The sequence below is a fragment of the Pteropus medius genome, unplaced genomic scaffold (assembly GCF_902729225.1).
Source record: "Pteropus medius unplaced genomic scaffold, Ma_sr-lr_union100, whole genome shotgun sequence".
Taxonomy (NCBI): domain Eukaryota; kingdom Metazoa; phylum Chordata; class Mammalia; order Chiroptera; family Pteropodidae; genus Pteropus; species Pteropus medius.
The window spans coordinates 761,861-787,793 of record NW_024347855.1 but is presented as its reverse complement, the minus strand read 5'-3'; the positions used below and the strand labels follow the sequence as shown (position 1 = coordinate 787,793).

The 25,933-nt window shown below is 36.2% G+C and overlaps 1 protein-coding gene across 1 annotated transcript in view; it reads left to right on the top strand.

Moving 5' to 3' along the window:
• Positions 1–25,470, top strand: part of CUL4A (cullin 4A) — a 46,197-nt gene extending 20,727 nt beyond the window's left edge. Inside the window, exons 7-20 of the mRNA XM_039878779.1 lie at positions 169–258; positions 1,372–1,454; positions 5,482–5,549; positions 7,796–7,914; positions 10,402–10,594; positions 11,601–11,705; positions 11,973–12,083; positions 12,189–12,274; positions 12,714–12,821; positions 18,023–18,136; positions 19,957–20,062; positions 20,248–20,420; positions 22,560–22,712; positions 24,368–25,470. Coding sequence (XP_039734713.1) covers positions 169–258; positions 1,372–1,454; positions 5,482–5,549; positions 7,796–7,914; positions 10,402–10,594; positions 11,601–11,705; positions 11,973–12,083; positions 12,189–12,274; positions 12,714–12,821; positions 18,023–18,136; positions 19,957–20,062; positions 20,248–20,420; positions 22,560–22,712; positions 24,368–24,463 — 1,605 coding nt within the window. The 3' untranslated portion in view covers positions 24,464–25,470. The remainder of the gene's footprint in view (positions 1–168; positions 259–1,371; positions 1,455–5,481; positions 5,550–7,795; positions 7,915–10,401; positions 10,595–11,600; positions 11,706–11,972; positions 12,084–12,188; positions 12,275–12,713; positions 12,822–18,022; positions 18,137–19,956; positions 20,063–20,247; positions 20,421–22,559; positions 22,713–24,367) is intronic.
• Positions 25,471–25,933: the final 463 nt, after the last annotated feature.

Below are 25,933 nucleotides of genomic sequence, written 5' to 3'. Positions count from 1 at the left end.
GTTGGCTGAGCCAGCCTGCTGAGGCCTCAGCAGTGGAATGGCAGGTACAAGCAGCTTATTAGTGCAAGTCACTACAGCCATGCTCCCTCAAAATTTGGACTACACCAGCACTTCAAAAAGTAGGTGTTTTTTTACTGTAATCTATCAGTAACTCTGTTTATTTCTTAGGTATATAAAGATTCGTTTGAACTGCAGTTTTTGGAAGAAACTAATTGTTTATATGCTGCAGAAGGCCAAAGGTTAATGCAAGAAAGAGAGGTGAGACTATGAAATGTTTCTGAATTGCCTTATTTCATTTTTATAGATATGCATCTAAGTGTAATTTCTAAATGTTTGTCTTTTCACACATGCAAACATTTTATTGAAAGTCTTTTGAAGGCTACAATCTAGCTGAAATCCCTAGTAAAGAGCTTCATTCTTATTATAGTAAGGATATAATTTCTTTTCCTTAACTTAGAAACTTTTTTTGCCCTCTCCACAAATAAGAAAGCCAGTAAGATAGCTTCTGAAATACATAAAGGAACTCAAGTTGATGCAATAGGATAAAGGTAAATCTAAAATATAAAAGGTAAATCTAAGACATGAAAAATTTTTACCTGAGGCATTGAAAAAATTACCCAGAAAAGCCATGTGAAAAAAATAGTAATATGAACCCAAAAAACTTGACAACCAGTTTTATACAGTCCTGAAGGAAGCCCCATGGGACTATCACCCAAATGTCCCTTGTTACTGCATAGGATACACCTAACCATTGGTTCTTTCATCCTAGTTTTAAAGAGAGTTTCATGTCAGGTACTAGGGCTGGCTGCTGCCGCTAGATCAGAACCTTGAAGACCCATGTTATGGGGCCTTGGCTCTTTTGTCAGATGACAGCAGGGACATCCTTTTCCCCTGGAAATGTGAAGTGCATTTTAGATGTTTTGCAACACTGTTTGATGACCTCAAATGAACAGCCAGCCTACTGATTAGCTTTTGCTGAACCCTTTGTGTGTTGAGCCATGAGGTACCATTAGGCTCTGTAACCTCTGACCTAGTTGCTATTGCTCACCTGTCCATGGGGCTTCAGTGACGGAGGGACCTGTGACGTCAACCCTGGGACATCATTGTGAACAGGGCACAGCAATGCAGTGCTGCTTTGGCCCTAATTCTAGGGATTAATTTTAATCTCTAGAATTGAGTTTAAGAAAACTTTCTTCTGTGTATCCTCTCACCCTGCATACACTTCCCACCTTACTCCCCTATCCCCATTAATCTGTGTTAATATATTCTGCTTGTTAAAATACAGTTTTATAAGGAAAACAATATTTCATTGTCTTGAGTAAAATCAAGAATCTTTTTGTTACTGACATGTTTAAATGTTTTGTTTGGAAGGTTCCGGAATATCTTAACCATGTAAGTAAACGTTTAGAGGAAGAAGGAGACCGAGTAATCACATATTTAGACCACAGCACACAGTAAGTACTGTTCATTTATTTAGTTTTTTGCAATTTGATCATAGCTGAAACCTTTTCCTGGCTGGTTATTGAAATAAATGGTATCATTGTAGACTCACGCATTACTATCTGAGACTATTTTTGCTCTTAACACATTTTGCTTATATTATTTGTGAATAGTCACTTAAAAGATACATTTCCTAAGTGCCCATGAGTTATTGTCCAAAAGGAATAATTTAGGCTGAGTACTTGGCATCTTTGGGTTTTGAGACAAGGAATTTTTTTTTATGTTAATGGTATATAATTGAATATTAGGCGATTCTGATTGTAAGCCTTTTGTTAGACATCTAATATAGCTGTAATTTTTATTTATACCCAGTCACTTATTTTCTCTCATATAATTTATTTTTCTCTAAACCTAAAGTTGGGTGAATAGCCAGGGAGAAGTAAAAGGGAAAATTTTCTGAATGTCTGTGAGCACATAATTTTTATTCAAGTGAAAGGAGAGAAGAATAAAAATGTTTCTATAGATGAGAGAGAAAAGAAATGGGAACTAGATAAATAGAAAATAAATGGATGTTTTTAAGAGAGACTAAAGTGATAAAATGTGCAAAACTTATTGACTCATTGGTGGAGAAGGGGGCAGGTAGGATGAAAGAAAGGGACAGGATTCTGACAGTTTGAGAATACAGACAATAAGGGGATCTTGAGAGAAAGGACGAAATCACCTTTTGATATATTGAGTTTGAGACGTTGGTGGGAAATCTCAGATCTGCAGAGAAGTGACAGTCTAGCTGAAACCAGGACAGGGTTGCTCAGTTATGTGGGGATGCTTATGTTCAGCTGGGGAGTTGGAGGGCCACAGAGGCTGGAAGCAGGCAGCCGGGAGGTACCAGGCAACTAGAGCAGGGAGAGAACAGAGTTTTAAAAGCCAAGGAGGAAATGACAAGCATGTCATATCTTCCCAGTAAGTCAAGTCAGGGTAGGAAAAGTCTTCATTGAGTGTCTGCTACATTTTTTTTCTATTAATGATATTTTCCATATACCATTATTTCATTTATATGTATAAAGTTCAAAAACAGGACAAGCTAGGCAGTGTACTAATTACAGATATATATATAAATCATGTAGGAAAGCAAGGAAATTGCAAACACAGGCTTCAGGATGGAGGTAAGTCCTGGTAAACGGGTGCTGCTGGGACAGTGAATACAGTGGTTCTTTTCTCTACTCCCATACATACTTCTACACTTTCGTATATATGCTATATTTTAAAACCATCCCCCCAATATTTAAAAATACATTGCGTAGAAGTATGTGTAGATCATTTAAGCAAAGGAGTCATGGGTAAAGGTGGTTCACCTCCAGGCTCAGGTATGGATGTGTTAGGAGGATTGTGAGGAGCACTAACTGAGGTGGCTTCTACAGTATTGGGTGATTCAGATATCACAGAACAAAAAATAATTTTCAAAGAAGTTGGAGACCGAGTAGAAGCAAGTCACACCAGTCTTAGGGCTAGACTCTGAGCGCCCTTTCCAGTCTCAAAGCCCACATGTCCTACCTACCTTCAGTCAGAGCATAGTGGATGGCAGTATAGATGAAATGTGTGCTTGAGAGAAGCAGTGTATTACTGTCTGTGCTATACTTTGTGACTTGCCCCATTACTGAGCCACATGAAACCTCATGCTGAAAATATAGCCAGGTCATTCTGCAGACTCTGCCCCAAGGACAGGTTTTAGTTCCCCCAGGACTTTAACCTCTCAGTATTGGATCTGTTCTCCTGTTAGTTGAAATCACTAGATGCTGTGGCAGGAATTCTTAATACAAATCAGTAAATTGTCACTGTAATTTATGAACTCAGTCTTGAGGGGACTCAGCTACTACAGTTAATTCCCCAAGACTGCTCCTGAGCTCTGGGTACCTCTGAAAATTATCTGCCCCTTGGCTCATGACCTGTCATAGTACCTCAGCTATGGTAGGCACTCTGTGAACTGTTGGAATGAAAAACGTGATTGAGTTTCTCACCTTGCAGAACCAAAGGCTAGAACATAAATTGTCAGGAAGCAATGAATCTGTAAACACATGAAAAGCTGCTTGATATTGTTAGTCATCCTGGAAATACAAGTCAAAACCACAATGCAGTACCACTTAACACACACCAGGATGACTAATACATAAGGCAAGCAATAAAAAGCATTAGTGAGAATGTCTGGAAATTGGACCCCTCATGCATTGCTGGTGGTAATATCAAATGGGGCAGCCATGGTGGAAAACAATTTGGTAGTTTCTCAAAATGTTAAACATTGAGTTACCACATGTTTCTCCAACATACCAGTTTTATTCCTAAATGTATAGAAAAACAAAAACATTCATACAAAATTTATACACAAATGTCCATAGCAGTATTATTTATAATAGTCAAAAAGTGGAAACAACCCAGCTGATGAATGGATAAAAATACAATAGAAAAATGCAATTAAAAAGGATGGAGTACTGATACATGCTACAACACGAATGAATCTTAAAGACACTGTGCTAAGTGAAAGAAGCCAGACACAGAAGTCACATGTTGTACATTTATAGGAAAGATTCAGAATAGGGTGTGGAAGTTACTAGTTCAGACTACGAGGCAGGAAGGGTGGATGGTGGGAATAGGAGTGCTGATGGGTATGAAGTTTCTTGTGGAATGATGAAAATGTCTACAGCCATGCCACCCTGAACAAGCCCGATCTGTCTGATCTCGGAAGCTATGCTTGGATGGGAGACCGCCTAGGAAGACCAGGTGCTGTAGGCGTAAAAAATAATGGATTGTAAGATGACAAGGTCCTTACAGTCTGTGAGATCAACCAAGAGTTGCCTTAAAAAAAAAAAAAATAGAATGATGAAAATGTTCTAAAATTAGATGATGGTGATGGTTATACAATTCTGTAAATATACTAAAATCTGTTCAGTTTACACTTTAAGTGGGTGAATTTTATGGTATGTAAATTATATTTCAATAAAGCTGTTAAGAGGAAAAGCAGCAGCAGTAACTGGCTCTTCTTGCTGTCCCTGTGTGACATTTTCATCTCTGCCCTCCACCTCTCACCTGTCTCACTGCCCCCTTTCCTGGAGGCCGACTGGAAAAGGTGCTGACTCTTTGAACTCTACTCTCAGCTTTGCCATTCACTAGCCATTTCACCTGGACAGGTCAGACCATCTCTGTACTAGGTCTTCTCATCCATGGGACGGAGACCAAAATGTCTTCTGTGCCTTTCTCTAGGGTTGCTGTGAGGTTCAATTAAGATGGTACTTTGAAAAGTTTCTATATAAAATGAAGATTTGGGAAGAGCAAAAATTAATAATCTTCAGAATAAAGCAGATGCTCTGATCTTTTAAAAAAAAAAACTGGATAGTGAACCCAGGAAGAGTACTTGTTTGTGTTCTTGTGATGGTGGCAGTCACACTAGACTGAATTTCCAGATTTTGAAATATTCTTCTGTGTTACACGCAACTTGTACATCATGAAGACATTTCTATGATAAGTCGGATTTTGATAAATGATTATGAGAGAAAGCAGGCAGAAAAAAGTAAGGACAGAGAGACATAGCTGTAGCAGTAGAAGCGGGTGTTTTATGGGACCTGGAAAAGGGATTGGGGTGGAAGATGAGGGTAGAAATTTGACAGCAATTCAGGAAGTAATGTGCATGTGGGGGGCAAAACTTAAATTTGAAAAATGACTAGAGCATAGGTGCCAAATGCTAGCCAAGCATGGTGGGGGGAGACTTTTATCGTAAAGTACGGCCCACTTGCCTGTCTGTTGGTGTCCGCTTTTCCCTGGATCTGTTTGTCTGTTTATCTTATTCAGTAAATTGTTTTTAGAAATACTTCGGAGTATAACTGTCAGTGATGATCATCGGTGTATGAGGGAAATGCTTGTTCTGTAACTCTCTGGTTTCTGATTGGCTCCATACTGTATCTGTGTAAACAGTAGACTCTCCATCTTTTACAGCTTAACCAGAGTCTCTCCTTTAACTTTATTTCTGACATGTTCTCTTTTTTTCTTATTTAGGAAACCACTGATTGCTTGTGTGGAGAAACAACTATTAGGAGAACATTTAACAGCAATTCTGCAGAAAGGTAGCTTTTCCTAACTCTTGTGTCAAACTGAATGATAGTCTTTAATTCATTAAGAAAGTAAGTGAAACATTATAAATAACAATGTAAGGACATTTATTATAATATGATAGTCACCAAAAATCATTAAAAATAATGAACATTTAGCCCTTGAGAAAATAAGTTAAGAGAAATATTGAAAGGCATGTGGTAGAACTACAGTTTATACTGAAATCGTATGAAATACTATCCAGGCTGAAAGGTTCTAAGAGACCCTCTGAACTATACAGATAGCTTGCAACTGGGTACTTAGTTAATACTCATCCTTCATTGGGTCATCGTTCATGTACGCTGACAAATGGGTGATGCTCAGAATGCTTCCACAGATGTAGATGTGCATCATTGGACAGGCTGTTAGATTTTCATGGGCTTCCTCCCCGTGTGCTTCTAGCAGCTGTCAGATGAACTGCCAAATTGGTGGTCTGCTTAAGTCGAAGTACATTTTTCTATCCTGATTTTCCTGGAAAAACAAAGTGGAACACATTATACTGCTAATCATAGTTTTACCTCTCATTTTACATTTCCCTAACTGGTGATCCTAAAGCTTTTTTAAAGAGTGATTCAAACTTTGGTGTTTTGCATCAACAGTGTGACTATTTCTTATATAGCCTATACTTTCATAGTTGATGATGATATATTCACTCAATTTTTTATCCTTTTCTTATTTCTACCCTTTAAAGTGTGCCCAATTCTCTTGAAATTATAATGAGCATAGTTTAACCTTTATAAAGTTAGTACTTAATGTTACTTTTTACAACTCTTAAGTATTTAATGTTACCATTTGAAAGTCATTTTGGAACTATAGGATCTGTTTCAAGGTATTGCATACCTTAAAGATTAATGTTGGGAAGGCCCTAAATTGTACCCACATATATTCTGGTTTGAATTCAGATACCTAAAAATGAGACTTCCAAGTGGAACCAGAGTAATGCCAAAAGGGGAGAGAATTAGTATCACTGAGCATCCACTGTACTTTGATAGATATATCCTAGTCTATGAACAACCCTGTGAAGTCATTACCCCCATTTTACAAGTAAGAAAACTGAGACAAGGAACAGCTTGACATTGGTGCCTCTAGTCACAGCTCATAAGTTAAGAGCCAGAGTGCCAATCTGAATGTCTTTCTATTTATACCACACTGAAACCTACACAGCTGGTATATCTGCACATGAATGAGGTCATAATTTAAGGTCCACCTAAATGCACCTAAAACAGGTGCATTCAGAATTCATAGTATGTGTTTTTTAAGAATGCATCATTTTTTAAGATAAAAGGATTTCAAGTAAATAGTAGAAATTTGCATAATTTGTTTCAAGAAAATGGTGAATTTACATATATGTAGGAGCATTTGAAAAATAGAAAGCCGTAAGTTTTGAATTCTTAAAGAAGATATTAGGGTTTCAGTAAGATAAATTATAAGATAAAGTTATTTGCATCAGTAGATCAAAATATAATTTAGAAAAATAAACGTTGGAGCTTTTGTTAAGAATCTGTAATTGCAGTCCACAGTGCATTTGTGCACATCTTTAAACCACCCTCAAAGTGTGGCATTGTGCCTATTTACAGAAGACTCTGCGACTTTGTGAAGTAACATGACTAGCTCACAGCTTTAACTTAGCTGAGTCTCCATTGTTGTTATAAAGCAGATATTTAGAAAATCTTCTGAGAAAAATTCTTCAGATTGTGGTTTTATAAAATCTTTGTAGGTATGTAATACCTAAAACTGGAAAAACTTGTAAAATGCTACATGGGAAGTACTTTAAAATATCTGATAAATAATAAATTATTTTCTCTCACCATTTATTATAGACATTGATAAAATTAATCAACTAAAGGTTAGATTTCATAGCTTATCCTTTGACAAATATACTTTTAAATGAATGAACTAAATCAGAACTAATTTGCAGTCACGAACTTCCCAGGTCAAAGAGTTGGTATGAGCATTTTCAGACTATTGTTACTTTAGTGAATTAAGGGGGCTTTAGTGAAGAAATAAAGAACACATATCCCATCATGATTAGAAAAATGAGATTTGCCTAATAGGCTCTATCTCAAATACTGCATTTGACCAACTTGCCTGTATAATAATAATCAATGTTCCTTAAATTTCTAAGTTACATATTAACTTTTTTTTTTTTGTGGTACACACTATATTCTAGTTTAGTTTTTGTTCATGCTATGATTTGCTAACATTTACTGTGTAATCTCAGGGCTTGATCACTTACTTGATGAGAACAGAGTGCCTGACCTCACTCAGATGTACCAGCTGTTCAGCCGAGTAAAGGGTGGGCAGCAGATCCTGCTGCAGCACTGGAGCGACTATATTAAGGTGTGTGGGGTTTGTCTTGACGGTGATACTAACTATGGTTTGTACAAGGGCTGGGTAGCCCATCTTGAGGATACTGCATATCCTGGCAGAGTGAACTGGACTGTTTAGTGGTACTTTGGGTTTCCATCACAGGTGATCATGTGTATAGTAGTTTTCCATTTCCTTCCAGATCACCTTTGAAAACTTTTTTTTAAGATAACACCAACAGTGATGAACATAGTCCAGATATAAACATGACTTAAAAGACCACTATTTGGCTATTTGTCATCAGCATAAGTATGTAAGTTTTGTAAATCTGCTTTTTAAATATCATCTCATGCCTTTGCACAATGAGAACTATTACACATTCTGGTATATCGGATTGGCGTGTATGCTGCTTTATTTCCTAGCCATTGAGGATTTATTACTTAAACATGTACTTTCATGTTTTTGTAGTATGTATGTGTGTTATGGTTATAAAAAGGCAACAGGAGGGATATTTGTGCTGCTGGAATGATGGGTACACTAACATGCACAGGTAGTAAAGTCTAGAGAACTTAATCCACACACAGATGAGTTATAGGTAAAACTGGGATGATCTGGGTAAGATGGGTAGATACCAATATCCTGGTCGTGATGCTGCTTTGTAGTTTTGCCAGATGTTATTAGAGGGAAATAGGCAGAGTATACAGGGAATCTCTTTACTCCTCCTATTGTATGTGCATCTATAATTATCATAAAAATTTCAATTAAATGAAAAATTTAAAGCTTTCGTGCTGCTTTATAGAATAGTCAAGCCTAAAGTTGCATATCAGTCTATACATGGAAAGCTTATACACACACGCACAGCACCACCCCAAGATTCTATACAGCGATATTGAGTTAAAAGTCATAACTGACTTAAGCTGGATCAGCAATAAAGCTTTACATTAAGGAAAGGCTAATGGATATTTAGGATTTAGCTGATGAGTAGTCCTCAGAGAACAGGAACAGAAGCTGAACACAAAAAGTTCACCTTTGCAATTTTCAGTTTGGGTAGTAAAAATCATTCCTGAGTATCCATTAATGATAAAATAGGAGATTACATTCAGCAAAATGTGTTATCAAAATAAAGCTGATCCTTGCAGTATATGTACATTATTTTTAATGTACAGTCAGTATAAAGGGTACAGAATGAAAAGTAAGTTCCTCCTATCCCTGGTGGTCATACAGCGATAGGAGGTACCTTTCCAGAAGGTATTTATGCCAAATCCATTTGTACCTTTTCACTAGTAATCTGCTTTCACGTGCATATATGATATGTAAGTATAAGTGTATACTTATGACCAGTTTTTCAAAAAATTATATTACATCGAGTATTCAGCATCTCTTCCAGCTGATAGTTTCTGTCCTCAGACAGCTAACTATTGTCATATATAGACTTAGTAATGTTTAATATAACATTTTGAATTTAAAATGTAGGCTAAAAAAATGCTATTTATAGTTAGACATGAAGGAGAAAGAAAACTATAGTCAGGAAGTCCAAATAGGAATTAATTTCTGTTTGAGGAGTTTGCAAGTAAGAGTTCTTAAAAAGCAATGAAAATTTCCCAGTTATTTATAAATTCTTCCAGAAGCATAATTATAATGCTAAAGCATTATTTGTGTACAGTAGTCCCCCGCCACATATCCGCAGTTTCACTTTCTCTAGTTTCAATTACTTATAGTCAACTGCATTCCAAAAACATTAAATGAAAAATTCCAGAAATAAGCAATTGATAAGTTTTAAATTGCAAGCCATTTTGAATGGCATGGTGAAATCTTGTGCTGTCACACTTGGGACGTGAATAATCCCTTTGACCAGCATATTCATGCTGTATACACTACCCGCCCATTAGTCACTTAGTAGCCTGTCATGGATCACAGTGCTTGTGTTTAGAAAACCCTTATTTTACGTAATAATGGCCCAAAGCACAATTATAATGCTGGCAATCAGATATTCCAAAGAGAAGCCAGTAAAGAATGAGTGTGTGTATGTGTGTGTGTATATGTATGTATGTTATATATAGGAAAAAACAGTATATGTAGGGTTCGGTACTCTACATCAGGGGTCCCCCACCCCCTGGCTGCAGACCAGGGACCAGTCTGTGGCCTTTTAGAAACCAGGCTGCTCAGCAGGAGGTAAAAGGAGGAGGAGTGGGCAAAGCTTCATCTGTATTTGCATCCACTCCCCAGCACTAGCGTCACTGCCTCAGCTCCACCTCAGATCATCAGGCATTAGATTCTCATGGAAGCACTGGTCTCTGGTGCCAAAAAGTTTGGAGACTGCTGCTCTACATGGTATCAGGCATCTACATAGATTTTAGAACATATCCGTCAAGGGTAATGGGGGACTGCAGTAGTCACTTAGCATTTAGAATGCACAGTGAGTTTGTGAAACTTAAGCTACCATGATTGTTTCATAGTAGGAAAAACTAACGTGTGGTATCATAAACCTGTTGATGACTTGGTGTGTGTTTGTGTTTGTAGACTTTTGGGACAACAATTGTTATCAATCCTGAAAAAGATAAAGATATGGTACAGGACCTGCTGGATTTTAAGGACAGAGTGGACCACGTGATAGAAGTGTGCTTTCAGAGGAATGAGAAGTTCATCAACTTGATGAAGGAATCCTTTGAAACATTTATCAACAAGAGGCCAAATAAACCCGCAGAACTGATCGGTAGAAAAACATTTCTATACATTTTTTAATGTGGGAAAATAAGGTACAAGTCAAGCTAATTTCTTCTCACAGTATTCAAGCTCTTCATGGGGAGGATGGGGGAAAGGTTTGTATTATACCTTATTAGGCAACACATTTTCAAAAAAGCATTTATACACATTTGATTACTGATTCAGTTTCCTTAATCTAGGTTTTTTATTTCTAAGATGAAACAGTTTTAAAATCACCACTTTATACAATTATTTCATGATAAGATCAAAATACGTTTCAGAATTTATAGAATTTCACTTGTCAATAAAAGTGTCTTAAAATTTACAGGTGGCAAATGTGTAACTGATACGAAATTAGGCTTGTGTTGATTATTGTTGAAGGTGTATGATGGGAACATGCAGTTCATCATACAGTTGTCTACTTTATGTTCAGAATGTTTCGTAAAAAATTATAAAGAAAAATACTAATAAAAGCAACAACAGAAAAAATTCACAAGGCACTTGTGCCACTTTACGAATTGTTTCTCTAAAGGTGAATGTTTCATTCTTGGGAGTTTGAACTTCTTAGAAGTCTTGGGTTCTCCCTTAAGCCAGGTCATGGTCAGTTTGCATTGCCTCAGAAACAAGAAGCCAGAGTAGAATTGCTCTAATCCCTGCATTCAGGGATAAGACATTGTCACCATGGATATAACCACTGGAAGCCCTGAGAATAATCCTTTCTCTTTAAGGAAGTCTGTCCACATTTCTTATACCACACCTTGAAGATGGGATATTTCAGTTTCTGGAGCAATAATGTGTCATGAAACTCAAGCATATAATTAAAGTATTTATTCTCATATGGCTTGAAAGTATGTATCTTAGAAAATCAGATATTTGCCTTTTTCATATAATGTGATTTTGGAAAGGCTCTGGAGTTTTACTGTCCAATTTTTGCTTATAGAAATTAAAGATGTTCTATTTTGAAAATATTATATAACATGTTTATTTTTCAAATAATTTAACTCTTAATCTCACAGCAAAGCATGTTGATTCAAAATTGAGAGCGGGTAATAAAGAAGCAACAGATGAAGAACTGGAGAGGATCCTCGACAAAATCATGATAATATTCAGGTTTATACATGGTGAGAAATACTTTAACATTGGTCACATAGAAAACACTACGAAATCAAAATAGCCATATTTGGGCCCTATCTTTTCTTGAGAAAAATGAACTGAAACAATTTTCACTTTCATGTTAATATAGGAAATGGAGTGATGGCCACCCACTAACTAAATTGAAAGTATTCCTTTGTGGAAATTTAATAGAAGGATTCAGGGAAATTAGAGCTTGCTTACATCAGAATGGACACTGTCTAATGTGGTCTGTTATTCTCTTTGGTTATAAATAGGTAAAGATGTCTTTGAAGCATTTTATAAAAAAGATTTGGCAAAAAGACTCCTTGTTGGAAAAAGTGCCTCAGTTGATGCTGAAAAATCTATGTTGTCAAAACTAAAGCATGGTAAGCATGTGGAATCTGGGGCTCTGTCCTCCCTCTGTGCTAGTAATTTATTGCACTAACATGTTGCTCCTGGTTTTTTTCACCCACCATTCACTTGTGTCTCAGAGTGTGGCGCTGCTTTCACCAGCAAACTAGAAGGCATGTTCAAGGACATGGAGCTCTCCAAGGATATCATGGTTCATTTTAAGCAGGCAAGTTGTGTTTTTTCAAGTAAAACAGCTTTTTAAAAAGGTATCCCACTTTAAATTATGCAAAATGATTATGTAAATTATGTAAATATATAAATTACGCAAAATCTTCAACCATAAAACTTTCATTATTAATGTCTGACATATTCAAATAACTTAAATTCAGAATGAAAAAAAATTCCTGAAAAATGTGTAACAAAAGTTTGATTTAAACAAGTCTAATGATAATCTTACATTAATGACGTAAGCAAAGAGAAAGGAAAAATATTTCAGGTGACTTTGAAACACATTACGTAGCTTCAGTGGAGTATGTTCTTGGGACTAAAATAAATGCAAATACAGGATGAACTGTATTTTGAAAATTTCACCATTTTTTAAAAAATTACTTATTTTTTATAATATTTTAAAATAATTATTTTATCTTGCTTTTCTTTGTTTTTAGTATATGCAGAATCAGAGTGACCCAGGCTCTATTGATCTAACAGTAAACATACTTACGATGGGATACTGGCCAACATACACACCTATGGAAGTACATTTAACTCCAGAAGTAAGTGTTTCAAAGACTTATTATTAATATAGTAGTGCTATCATACACAGACATGTTTCAAGAATTATCTTTCAAGAATTATTTAATGAAAGGTTTTTTAAAATCACACAGTCAAAAATCAAAGTGATCGCTTTTATTCCTGTCCACAGTGTTTTCTGACTTACACATGTCCACTGGCTGACCATCAAGAAGACATCAACACAGGCGCTTGTTTTTAATAGTTATTGATTGTCGAGTTGTGGGTGCTGCTTGTCTGATTATTATTTTCTTCCATTATAGACAATGCCAAAGTCTTACAAATGGTACTACTGAGCAGTTATTATATTTCAGCCATGACTTTGAGTACTCTGGGGATTTGCACATCTGAGGGAGAATCCTGGGCTCAGGAACTTACAACCAGTAGGGGAAACAATATAAACACCATTAATTATATTACTAGTTGATGTGAAAAAGGACTAGTTCCATTGTGGGATTTGGGAATTAAGGATGAGTGGGCATGAGGGCCTTCCAGCTGAGGGGCCTTCTAGAAAGGGCAAAGAAAGGCACAGAGTCATGGAAACTGGGAATCTGGGTCAGAAACAGTCCTTCCTGAAGTTGTTTTTTCCATTTCTAAGAATATCTTTATTTTCTTTTGTTTCTGAACTCACTGGTCAGGTGCCTTTGTAGTTTTCCTCTCTTGTTTTTCTCTACCTAAATGTGAACATTCTCCAGAATTCCCCCCTCAGCTCCCTTCTCATTTCACACCCTCTCTGTGAACTCAACTCACACCGCTCTCAGCTTCAAGCCTGTGTGTCCACTTGCCCAGTTGAATGTACAGAGATGTTCCAGACTCAGCATCCAAGGTTGTTCCCATCACCAGTCTCCCTCCCTCCCTCCTTGAATCTCTCTATCCTATGGGGAAGGGTGACAGCACCTTAACTAGTTTTTCTACTTGATGCGAAGGCTCTGTATTTTCCAGCTCACGCATATGGATGTCTTACTCCCTCTATTCTAAACTAGTTTTGGGTCCCAAACCCACACAGTTTTTTCATTCTCTCAGGCCTACCTGTGTAACCTTCTACGGGAAACCACCTTCTCCAGAAAACCTTCACACCCCATCAGTCCCCAGTACTTGAAGCTTGTTAAGATTTATCTTCCCAGTCACCTTCACCAGAAAATCCTCCCTCATTTTCTCACCCAACTTCACCTCTGCTGGATACAGACTCCAACCTGGGCATGCCTCTCCTGTGGCACTCCAAATCGATTCACTCCTTATTTTGAAATAGTTCAGACTTATAGGAAATTAGTAAGAATAGTTCAAAGAATTTCTAGTACCCTTCACTCATTTTTTTAAGCATTGCCACATGTGCATTATACTGTTTCTCTCCATATATATGCTATTTTTTTTCCTGGTCCATTTGAGAGTAGATTGCCTTTTACCTGTAATACTTTAGTATTTCCCAAAAACATAACCAGAGCATGTTGTCAGATTCAAATACCTAACATTGATCTAATACTTAACGTCCAATATACAGCCATATGTCAGTTTTGTCAGTTGTCCCAACTGTGTCTTTTGTAGCATTTTTTCTTAGTACCACATTCAGTCCAGATCTATACATTATGTTTAGTTGTGTCTTTAGTCTCCTTTCATCTGTAACAGCTACACAATCTTTCTTTTTCTATGACATTGACAGGTTTTAAAAATACATGCTATTTTTCATAAATTGTCTCTCAGTTCGGATTTATTTGGTTGGATTCATGTCATGCATATCTAACCGGAATCCCACATGGGAGGCATCATTTCCTCTCATGACATCCAGAGGCACATGCTGTTCATTTGCCCCCATTGGTGGTGTTACATATAATATTTGGGTAAGGTGTTAGTTTTTCCACTCTATTATTGGTATTTTTCATTTTAAGTAATTTGTAGGGAAATATTTTATTTAAAGACTATGTAAAACTCTGATTTCCCTATCAGACTCTCATTAATTCTTGCCCGAGTCCATTTTTACCTTGATGAACAGTGATTTTTTTTTCCTAGCTCCATCATTTCCCTATATTTAGAAATCACATTCTACTCTTAAGAGCCTTCCTTTCTAACCCCATTGATTTACTTAATTTTTTTTTTCTGTCTTTATCAGTATGAACTCATAGATTTTAATTTATTATGTGATACTCAAATTGTCCCATATTTGGCTAGTGGGAGCACTTTTCAGATGGTTTCTTATTCTTTCAACATACCACCTGCATTTTTTGTTTTCTAGCAAAAGATGTTTAAGGCCTACCATATTGTATTTTTTTTTAATGGTGGTAAAATATACCTACAATTTACCTTTTTGAAGTGTACAGTTAAGTTATACAACTATCTCCTCTGTTTGGTCCAAAACTTTTTCATCATCCCAAACAGAAACCCTGGACCCATTAAGCAGTCACTCCCATTCCATCCTAGACCCACCAATTCCACACACACAGACTGTCCCAGCCCCTGGCAACCACTAATCCACTCTCTATGGATTTGGCTATTCTAGAAGTTTGATATAAATGAAATCAGATAATACGTGGCCTTTTGTGTTTGATTTTTTTCACTTAGCACGTTTTCAGGGTTCATCCATGTTATAGTCTGTGTTAGTGCTTCATTACTTTTTAAGGCTGAATAATTTTCCATTATATGGGTATACCACACTTCATTTATCCATTCATCCATTAATGGACACTTGGGTTGTTTCCACTTTTGGCTATTGTGAATAATGCCGCTGTGAACATGAGTGTACAACTGTTTGAATAGCTATTAGTTCTTTGGGGTATATCCCTAGAAGAGAAATTTCTGGATCATATGATAATTCTGTTTAACTTTTTGAGCAGCTACTGTAGTTTTCCAGTAGCTGTACCATTTTACATTACCATTAGCAACAGAAGGGTTCTAATTTCTCTACATCCTTACCAATGTTATTTTCCATTTTTTTGATTATAGCCATCTTAGCGGGTATGAATCGGTATCTCATTTTGGTTTGATTTGCTTTTACCTAATAACTAATGATATGGAGCATCTTTTCATGTGTTTATTGGCCATTTATTCTTTGAAGAACTATCTATTCAAATCTTTTGCCTATTTTTTTTAAATTGTGTTGTCTTTCTGGTGTTGGATTGTAAGACTTCGTTATATATTCTATATATAGAACACATTATCGGGTACATGATTTGCAAATATCTTCTCTCATTCTGGGAGTTGTCTTTTTATTTTCTTGATAGTGTCCTTTGCACACGTTTTTACTTTTGACAAAGTCCAATTAACCTATTATTTCTATTTGTTACTTGTACTTTTGGTGTCATATATAAAAAACTATTGCTAAATCTAAGGTCATGGAAATTTACCCATATGTTTTCTTCTAAGAGTTTCATAATTTTAGCTCTTACATTTAGCTCTGTGATCCATTTTGAGCCTGGAATGGTAATTAGCACATAGTAAGCACCCAATGTTAGTGGCTGCTACCTTATTATGGTCATTATTGTTACCACTCTTAAGAATTAACGTCAGGAAATAATTTTTAGGAAAGGTATGCATTAAGAGTTTTATCACACTATTGGCTTTTAATTTTTAGGTGTGCTATGGTATAATAGATAACATTTTCTAAAAGAGTCCTTTTAGACATACACTAAAATACATAGAAATGAAATGATACCATGCCTGGAATTTGATATTTTTGGAGTTGGGTAATGGAGTTGGGTAATTATGTCTGTTGAGCTGAGTTTGAAGAGTGGTTTGCCAAGTAGACATGGGGCTGACAGGCATTTTTAACAGAGGGCACTACTTTAGCAGAAGCAAAGGCACTAAAAGGGTGCATCAGACCCAGGAACAGCAGGTGTTATTTATTCACTCAGCACCTACTAGTACAGAGTGTACAGAAATGAAAATCTCAGACTTGATTCTGCCATCTTTGAGCTCTCTGTCTAGAGGAGAGATCCACAAATTGCTGTAAATGTTGTCAGAGCTAAGAGTGGTCAGAGAAGGCTTCTCTGAGGAAGTAGTTCTGAAAAATGGGTAGGGAGGTGGGTTCCCAGGTCTGATAGAAGAAACATGCGTGAAAGCCTAAGAGAATAAGACAGTGTGCTTAGTGAAATGGAGGAAGGGACCATGGAGAGCCAGGAGAGGGAGACGTAGGACAGGCTAGTACAGTCAAGAAATTCCAGAAGAAAGGGGCTTGGAAGAATTTTACTCTTAGGAAGATCTTGGACATAGCCAAGGACACTTACAAGGGAATGACCAGAGCGCAAAATGGGAGGCGTACAGGATTTGGGGGATGCCAGCATGTGTGGAGTGACATGGACTCCAGACAGAGATAGGGAAGTCTAAGCGACGTGTGTCACAGATGCCAAGAGGTAGGAGGATGCAGCTGTGTGAGAAGCTGTTAAGAGGAATCATCTCACAAAATGAAGCCTGAGGGCTGTTGGATTTAGGAACACAGACCATTGGTGATCTGGGTGCAGAGTGAAGGACATGCGAATGGAACTAAAGAAATTATGAGCAAAAGTAAGTTAGAGAAACAGTTGTAGAGCATAAGAACACATATACTGAAACTCCTGTCAGAGAAATAAGTTATCCCTAAAGAAGAACAGATGCAAGAGTAGGAAAGTAGGGAGACACCTGGAGAAGGAGCAGCTCAGAAACCTAAAAGTAAGGTAACAACAATAAAAAATGGCAGAAAGTTTGGAAAATGTAAGAAATCCTCCAAGAAAATAACAGTGAAAATAATAACTAGCTTATGTTGTGCTTCCTATACAAGCACCATCCTGGGTGTTTTATATTATCCCTCACTGCAGTGTGATGCAGGGGCCTTGCCATTACCATAGTTCATAGTTCACGGATGAGGCAGTGCAAGTCCCTTAGAGCAGTTAGGAGTCAGTGAGAACTTGAGCTAAGACTTGGCAGGGTACACCTAGGCGGGCCTCAGACAGTGTCTCTAACTGATCTGAGGACAGCCTCTGTGGTCTTCTTTCCATATGCCACTGGCCAAGGGGAGCCCAGGTGTGGGATGTGGAGACTGCAGAATACAACCTGTTTGTACATTAAACACCAGTCCAAACATTACCACATTGTGTGAGAGGAAACCCCTATTTATTCATCTGTGAAGAATTATAAAAACATTATAAATTTAACAATATGTGGTTCTCTAGATTAATGGTGTTTAGCATAATTAAATTTGTTGTTTTTCTGTGCTTGACAGATGATCAAACTTCAGGAAGTATTTAAGACATTTTACCTTGGAAAGCACAGTGGTCGAAAACTTCAATGGCAAACTACATTGGGACATGCTGTTTTAAAAGCAGAGTTTAAGGAAGTAAGTTTTTTGTTTCATTTTTATTTTTGTAAGTATGTTAATAGATTTTTTTAAATTATGTTTGAACTTTGATAGCAAAAAAAGAAAAAGTTTATTCAGTATAACTCAGCACAGGCTTTTTTAAGTTAATAAAATTAAAACAGTTGAAGGATTAATATTGCAGTCAATAAGAAATCAGTAAGAATGGAAAAGCATTTACCTAATTGAAAAAGAGCAAAGGATGTGGAGAGGCAACTCAAAAAAGCAAGACTAAACCGCAGTGTCCTAGAGAGGTAGACATTTTCACAGGTAATAGAATCCCGAAAAATATCTGTAAAACAGAACTAATCTCAGACTTGCAAATTAAAATATAATAAAATACCACTTTTTGACTATGCAGTTGATAAAAGCTAAAACTAAAAGAAACAGCAACTCTCGCCCACTGCTGGAGGAAGTACATGAGCTTTATGAAGGGCAGTTTAGCAATCTCAAAACTTCTCAAATCACATGCTTTGTGGCAGTAGTTCCAATTCTGGGAATTCGCCTTAAGACATTGTCACAGATTAATAAATTAGAATATTTGTTGCCGTGCTGTTATAAAGAGGGGAAATTTTAAGAGGGGAAATGTATACAATATATTGATTAAATGAAGAAGGATATCACAAAACAGTCCCTTCATAGTCACATTTAGCTTTAATTTTGTAAATAAAATTCAATTATGTACACTAAGCAAAAAACATTACAAAATTTCTATTTTGCTATCCTGTTACAATATATTAATTATACCCTGTCATAAATTATACAATTGACCCTTGAACAACACAGGTTTGAACTGTACAGGACCAACTTATATGCAGATTTTTTCCAAAAAAAAGTAAAGTGGATCTCCACAGTTCAACCCATATTGTTTAAGGGTCAACTGTATTTTCAGTTTGACTGTAGTTATACACGATTTTTAATTGAATAGGGGTTGGTGCCTCTAACCTCATATTGTTCAAAGGTCAACTCTATGTACCTATATATACAATTATATATATCATACATACATATTTCGCTGTGTGTTATTGTGCAGGGTTACATACATAAAACTACACATACTAGTCTTTAAGCTATTATGAGTGTTAAGATATTACAATCCCCTTACTGTCAACTTCACAACTGAACCTCTGCAGAATGATCACAATGACAGTTCTTGCCTTCCGTGGCTAGGCCTGAGGATGAAGCACTCACATGGGGTGCTTTGTCATTCACCCAGAATTAATTGCATGTGGCCAGTCTCTGCAGTGGGGACTTTTTGAATAGAGATGAGGAATTATATGAGCTAGATTTGCATTTATCATGTACATCACAGGAAAGCTAGTCTGACAGTTTACGATTATGCTTATTCTCATTACTCATTCTTTTAACAACGATGCTGACTGCATCTTTTGCCAGCTTCTCTGTCCGTACAAGTTTTGTCACTGCTTTTTCATGCTTTGTCCACCCACTCCAGTGGCATTCCCACCATGAAGAGGACCTCAGCAGGCTAAAAATGGGACATAAGGGTGCTACTCTTAGATATCTGTCAGCAAAGTTTGACTTCAGATAATAACCCCTTCTTGTTCAACATAATTAACTAAAGAACTTTTTTACGACTTTAAAAAATATTTCAAGAGAATTTTTAAGGCAATACCAAGTTTTTTTATTCTTGTGTAAATCAGTAACATAATTTCTTCGTATTTGGTGGCTAATTAGTAATTTCTTACCCACCTCCAAAGTTTGAGAGCTAAAAGAAGCCTCCTAAATTTTTCCAGTTATGCAAACATAGCTTCACACATAATATGTCTATTTTCTTTTCTAAGGGAAAGAAGGAGTTCCAGGTATCCCTCTTCCAGACTCTGGTGCTTCTCATGTTCAACGAAGGGGACGGATTCAGCTTCGAAGATATAAAAATGGCCACTGGGATAGGTATGAAAACCCTCTTCATGAATGCATGGTTTCTGAGCATCTTGTTTTTATAACATTTATTCATTCAAGAGAAGATGTAGACTTGGTCTCTGCTCATCACACTTGAGCATGTGGTTTCTTTCATTATTGTTAAGTGTCTTGTTCATTTTAATGCTAACCTGTACCTGCATTTTCTCCCCATTCAGAGGACAGCGAATTACGAAGAACGTTACAGTCCCTGGCCTGTGGCAAAGCACGAGTTCTGATTAAAAGTCCCAAAGGAAAGGAAGTAGAAGATGGAGACAAATTCATTTTTAACGGAGAATTCAAGCACAAGTTGTTTCGAATAAAGATCAATCAAATTCAGATGAAGGAAACAGTATGTGTAAACTTTCTCTTTTTACTTATAGAGTATTCGGCAAGAAATGATTAGTTTTTGTAGTAATTTCTTGACTGTAAGAGTTCCAAAGCATATTTCTAAAGTATCTAATTTGAATATATAGTTTTTATAAGAGTACTTATTTTAATGTAGCATTCATTAACTTAATATTTACAGTAGGAATGAAAATCAGAAAGAAATGCATGTAAGAATTATTCCTGTTCACAGAAATGGTGTGATAAATCAGATCTTCCCAGATTCAGAGAGGACATATTGTTTTCAAACCCCAGTGACTTGTCTTTTTATTTTTGCACAGCACATTTCAGCCATTCTGTCAGCCTTGACCTCAGTCAGGTTCCTGGGGTAGAAGAGGTGAGGGCTGTGTCATGGGCCTACTGACATTGTATCTGTGACCTGTGTACAGATGGAGCATCTGGATTCTCAAATTTTGTGTCCAGAGCAGGTTCTAGACCACTACCCTCAGTCCTTCCCTAATGCAAAAGCCTTTGCACCCCTGGGCTGTTGTCAAACATATAGGCCAGGCGGGCAAGTGCACCCCTGGCAACCATATATATTACAGGATATCCAGCTGTCTTCCTTGAACATGTAAATGAGTGAGGAGAGGCCTTTGAAGGAGTAAGGTCAATTCAGACAACACAAGGACAGCTTTAATTGATCTGAGTGGTATCACAAGACTTTCTCCACCTCCAGAAGTAGACAGTGATTGTGTTACCAGTTAGAAAATATGTTCAGATTACACAAAAATACAAAAGACCAGTAAGTATATAAAAGATACATCAGTAATTTTTATAAAATTCAAATTAAAGAGATATTCCATTTCTTGTCTATCAATTTGGGAAATGTTTAAAAGTTTGATAATATCCAGGATTGACATTATATGGGAAAACATTCTTTTCTATGTTTTGGGGGTTTTTTTTGTTTTATTTTTTAAGATGTTTGGCTTGGTACACCTTTTTTAGTGGGCAGTTTGACATATCTGTTAAAGATTTAAATGGACATATCCTTTGATCCATGTTTTTTACTATTAGGACTTTATAAGAGAGTGATTAAAGGGCATAAAATTTTGGACTTATAATTCTAAAGTGGGACTGTCATCTTTTTCCCCCAAAGAAAACCACTTATTGCCATATTTGCACTCATGCAGCTTTTTTCTGTGATATACATATTTTTTTTAATGGATTACTCTCATATGCCATTTATATGTACCATTTTGTAACATGTTCTTATTCTTTATCATGGGCCTCTTTCCATGTCAGGATTTCGTTTTTAATGGGTGCAGAGTAATCCGTTATATGAATCCATGTGAACCTGCAAGAGCCTGGCAGTGCCCTGTTGAAAGGCATTTAGGTTGTTTCCATTTCTGCCTAGTGGAAATAAGTTGTTTCTTCAGTATAAAATCCTTGTCCTGGAATTACTGGGTCATGGTTCCCTTTGAAAATATGATGAAAGCATGGCCCTCCCTTCCTGAAACATACTTAACTTACATACATGAGCAAACCTGCCTCTCCCCCAATCCCCTTTGATCTGCAGACTCCATTGGGTTGCTTTTTAACATAAAGTTACCAGTATTTGCTATTTGCTTTTAATGACAGCTCTTTATCATGTTCAGATTCTTTTTTTTTTTAATTACTCCTTCTATGTTAAAGTTTGTTTTAAATAAAGAATAGATTTTCAGCTTTATCATGCCTTTACAGCATCTATCAAGATGATCATATAATCTAACCTTGAAATTATTGTGATGATCTCAGTTACATTAGTAGGTTTCCTAATGTTGAGCAATGTTTATACATCAAATAAAACCTGATGGCTGTTATGCTCTGTTTTGTGTTCTTTACTGTGCTACTGGATTTAATCCAGGATTATATAGGATTTATATGGGGTTTTTACAGCATTTTTATAAGAGAAATATAACTTTTTAGATTCTTTTTCAAGTTTTGGTACTGAAGTTGCACTGTTTTTGGGAAGCTAGGTTTTATTAGAACAAATGAAAATGCATAACAGAACAAGATTCATCCAGTTGGCCTTTTTTTGCATCAAAAGTTTCTTATCAAACTCAACAATATGAAATAATTAATACTAAAATATATCTTTACATTTCACTTTTTTCTTTCTGTGCAGGTTGAAGAACAAGTCAGCACCACTGAGAGAGTGTTTCAGGACAGACAGTATCAGATTGACGCTGCTATTGTCAGAATAATGAAGATGAGAAAAACTCTTGGTCATAATCTTCTAGTTTCTGAATTATATAATCAGCTGAAATTTCCAGTAAAGGTAAATGTATATTAGCTTAATTAAACCTGTAGTATTGAGCAAAACCATTAAGTATGTCCGATTCACACTACTTTCAGAATCATATTATTTATTCTACATTATAAATGATAATTTGCTACAAAAATCTACCTTCATGTATACACTAAATGTAGAAAACTGGCCGATGATGATAGGGACTTTATACCAGATGTTCGTCATCGCCATTGTAGGAATGATAGATACCTAAAATTCTCACTTGTAGGGATGTTGTACTTATATTTTCAAGAAGGGAAGAAGAAGGTACTACATGGAAATCTGGACATGTTTATTCTTAGTAGTTAACAGTTCAGTTATATTACAGGATTTTAAGGAAATCATACTAACAACTAATTTACTCAGCATTTTATAAGCCACAAAGCATTTTCTACCTCAGTAATATGTCCTTGTTGCTGTTAAATAAAAAGTCTTCCCTAAAATGTTTCAGTTCATATGTGTTTCCAGGACTGAGAGTCACTGTCCTAATTATATGTAGAGTGTAGGATAAATGAGGGAAGCATCATGAAAAGCTCTTAAACATATTTATCCACCTAGAAAGTAGGGGACTCTAATGGTACCTGGCCTTTCAATGACTGAACCCGCTGCATGTATTTTTAGTGTAGAAGTGCCCTGATTGGGTATTGCTCAGTTCGATAAAAGAGCAGCTGACCCTCCCTCCTCACCAAGGCAGTCAGTTGAGGTAGACCAATAAGTCGACACTGAAATGGGAGTGGCATCCTACCTCAGCAAATATTGGGCTCCTGTATTCTCAAGAGGCAACATGTGCTCCATAGTGCTCTGCACAGTCTTGAAACACTGCTTCATACACCATTCTTTGCTACCATAGCCAGGGTGAGTTTGATTTTCCCCTTTGCAGATGAGAGACCTAGCAATTAAACAAGAGACCAACTAGAAAGTAAGGTGTGCATACAGCCATGGCACCTAGTACTGCTCTGATAGGTAATTGGATTTCAGCCACATATTGTAAGATGTATTATCTATCACTGAATAGAAAGTCGTGCTGTTTGGAAGATAGAGTTTACCCTTATACAGGGAAAAGCTTGCTCAAATGTCAGTAATAGGCATGCTTCCTAACAGCACAGCTGGGCAAGCGTGTCATGATGTGGACATGTCAATTCAGTCATCCACTTTTAGCAAAGGAACACTCAAGATTTGTGGTTTTACTATATAAATATAGTATATGTAGTTAATATATAATAATAAAATATAGTTTTGTTACTTAGGGGAAAATGTCCTTAACAAATGAAAATGCCCTGAGACATTATCAGACTTCCCTTTGAAACAAACAAAAATGTGTTACCTACTGATCTGCCGTGCTTATGTACTCATTAATGATAAATAATGTATTTACATTTTACAAGTTTTCCATTTTCCACAGGAAGCCCTGCTTTGACAGTAAATTCACATGGAAACACTTTGATCAAGAGATAATGTTAACATTGTCTTTGAAGTAGGGAGTTTTAGTCTATTCATTTTATAATTAATTTATAAATATGTATACTTATATATGTAATATATGTACATAATTATAATCACATACTTCATGCATGATGTTATATTCTCCTGTGTTTGTAATTTTAATGCCACTATAATTGTGGGGATTTGTTTTTCTTTTTTAGCCTGGAGATTTGAAAAAGAGAATCGAATCTCTTATAGACAGAGACTATATGGAGAGAGACAAAGACAATCCAAATCAGTACCACTACGTGGCCTGACGTGTCGGTCAGCTATTTTCCTTCCATGAGACACTGGAATGTATCTTCAGAGCAGTGAAACGCTTTTGTGCTGTTTCCTGGGCTTTCTGGGATTGAGCCAGCACAGATACTTTGGCTTAGAAGGAAAGGAGATGATTCTTGGATAACCCTTCACAAGGCTTAAAGATTTGCAAATGTCATATGTATTTTTCCCCCTCCAGTTCTTCCTCTTGTTCTTTTAGGCATTTAAATTGTTTCCATTGCTCTGTGCAAAATGACTTTGGGATTGGACAAGAAGATATTGGTTAAATGAGGTTCCTTTGTAAGGTGTTGTTCTTGTGGCAAAAAAACCCTGAAAGTTTGGTTTGTTTTGTGTGTGTGATCATGAATGCACAATTAAAAAGACCCTCTATGCTGCATTCTTTAGCTACAAAGATTACTTAGGTATTCCTGGAGATAAGCTATCTTAGTTGATGAACACTTAGATTAAAAACAAGAACCCTTAATTGGTGAACATTAGGAAGAAACAGTCAGTGCTAAAAACTGGCTAATCGATTATGCAACCTAAATACTGGCATCTGTTTCATTTTATTTTCAAAAAGTTTTAAACTTTGATGACTGATTTTTCGATAATGAGATTTCTCAGTGAGATCTCTGATGTGCCAAGAGGACATCGGGTCTGATGTGTTTGATGCAGTGAACCCATCAGCGTCTTTTATTTCCACTGAATTATTTGTGAATTTTCTGTTTAAGGTTGAGGGGATAGTGTGTTTGTGTTTACCATTCTAAGATTGAGTCTAGCAGTCCCTGTTTTTTGCATTGGGGTAACTGCTGTTTGATTTTTTTTTTAATTGCAGTATTTGTATGATTGCTATAATAAAGTTTGGTTTTGTTTTTACAGTCATGTGCAGGGACAGTTGTTGTTCTCTGTGCTATAACCACTGTAAAATGTTTTATAGGAGACTTAAAGTCTTGATATTGTGAAGCAGAGGTTATTTTGTCGAAAGATTAAAAGGATTTCGTTGGCACCTGGTTTCATGTTGTGTATGTATGGGTGAGGATGAACAGCAGATGATGATGTTAGTATGGTAACTATAACAAAGATATTTTTATGATAACATTTAAAAGTACTTTATATTTTACATAATAGCATGTTTCATTTTAATTAAAAACTACCAAAGGAATTTTGATCATGGTATAAGTGTTTAAAGCAATATTTTCTGGAATATGCCAAGTTTATATAATTTGATTTTGTGCTAAATTATTAAAAGAGTCTGCCTTTTTGAAACATGCGTGTTTAAAATATGACATGGGTTTCCATATGAAAGTCCTCACTCTTTAAGTATCATCATTTTATATTCGTAAATTTTAATTTGTGAATTCTATAATATGTAATCTATAAAAAGCCAAATAGATTTCTACTAATATTTTAAGTTCATTGTCTCTAGAGATTAATATTGTAATTTAATGTAGACTTACTCTGAATAAAAT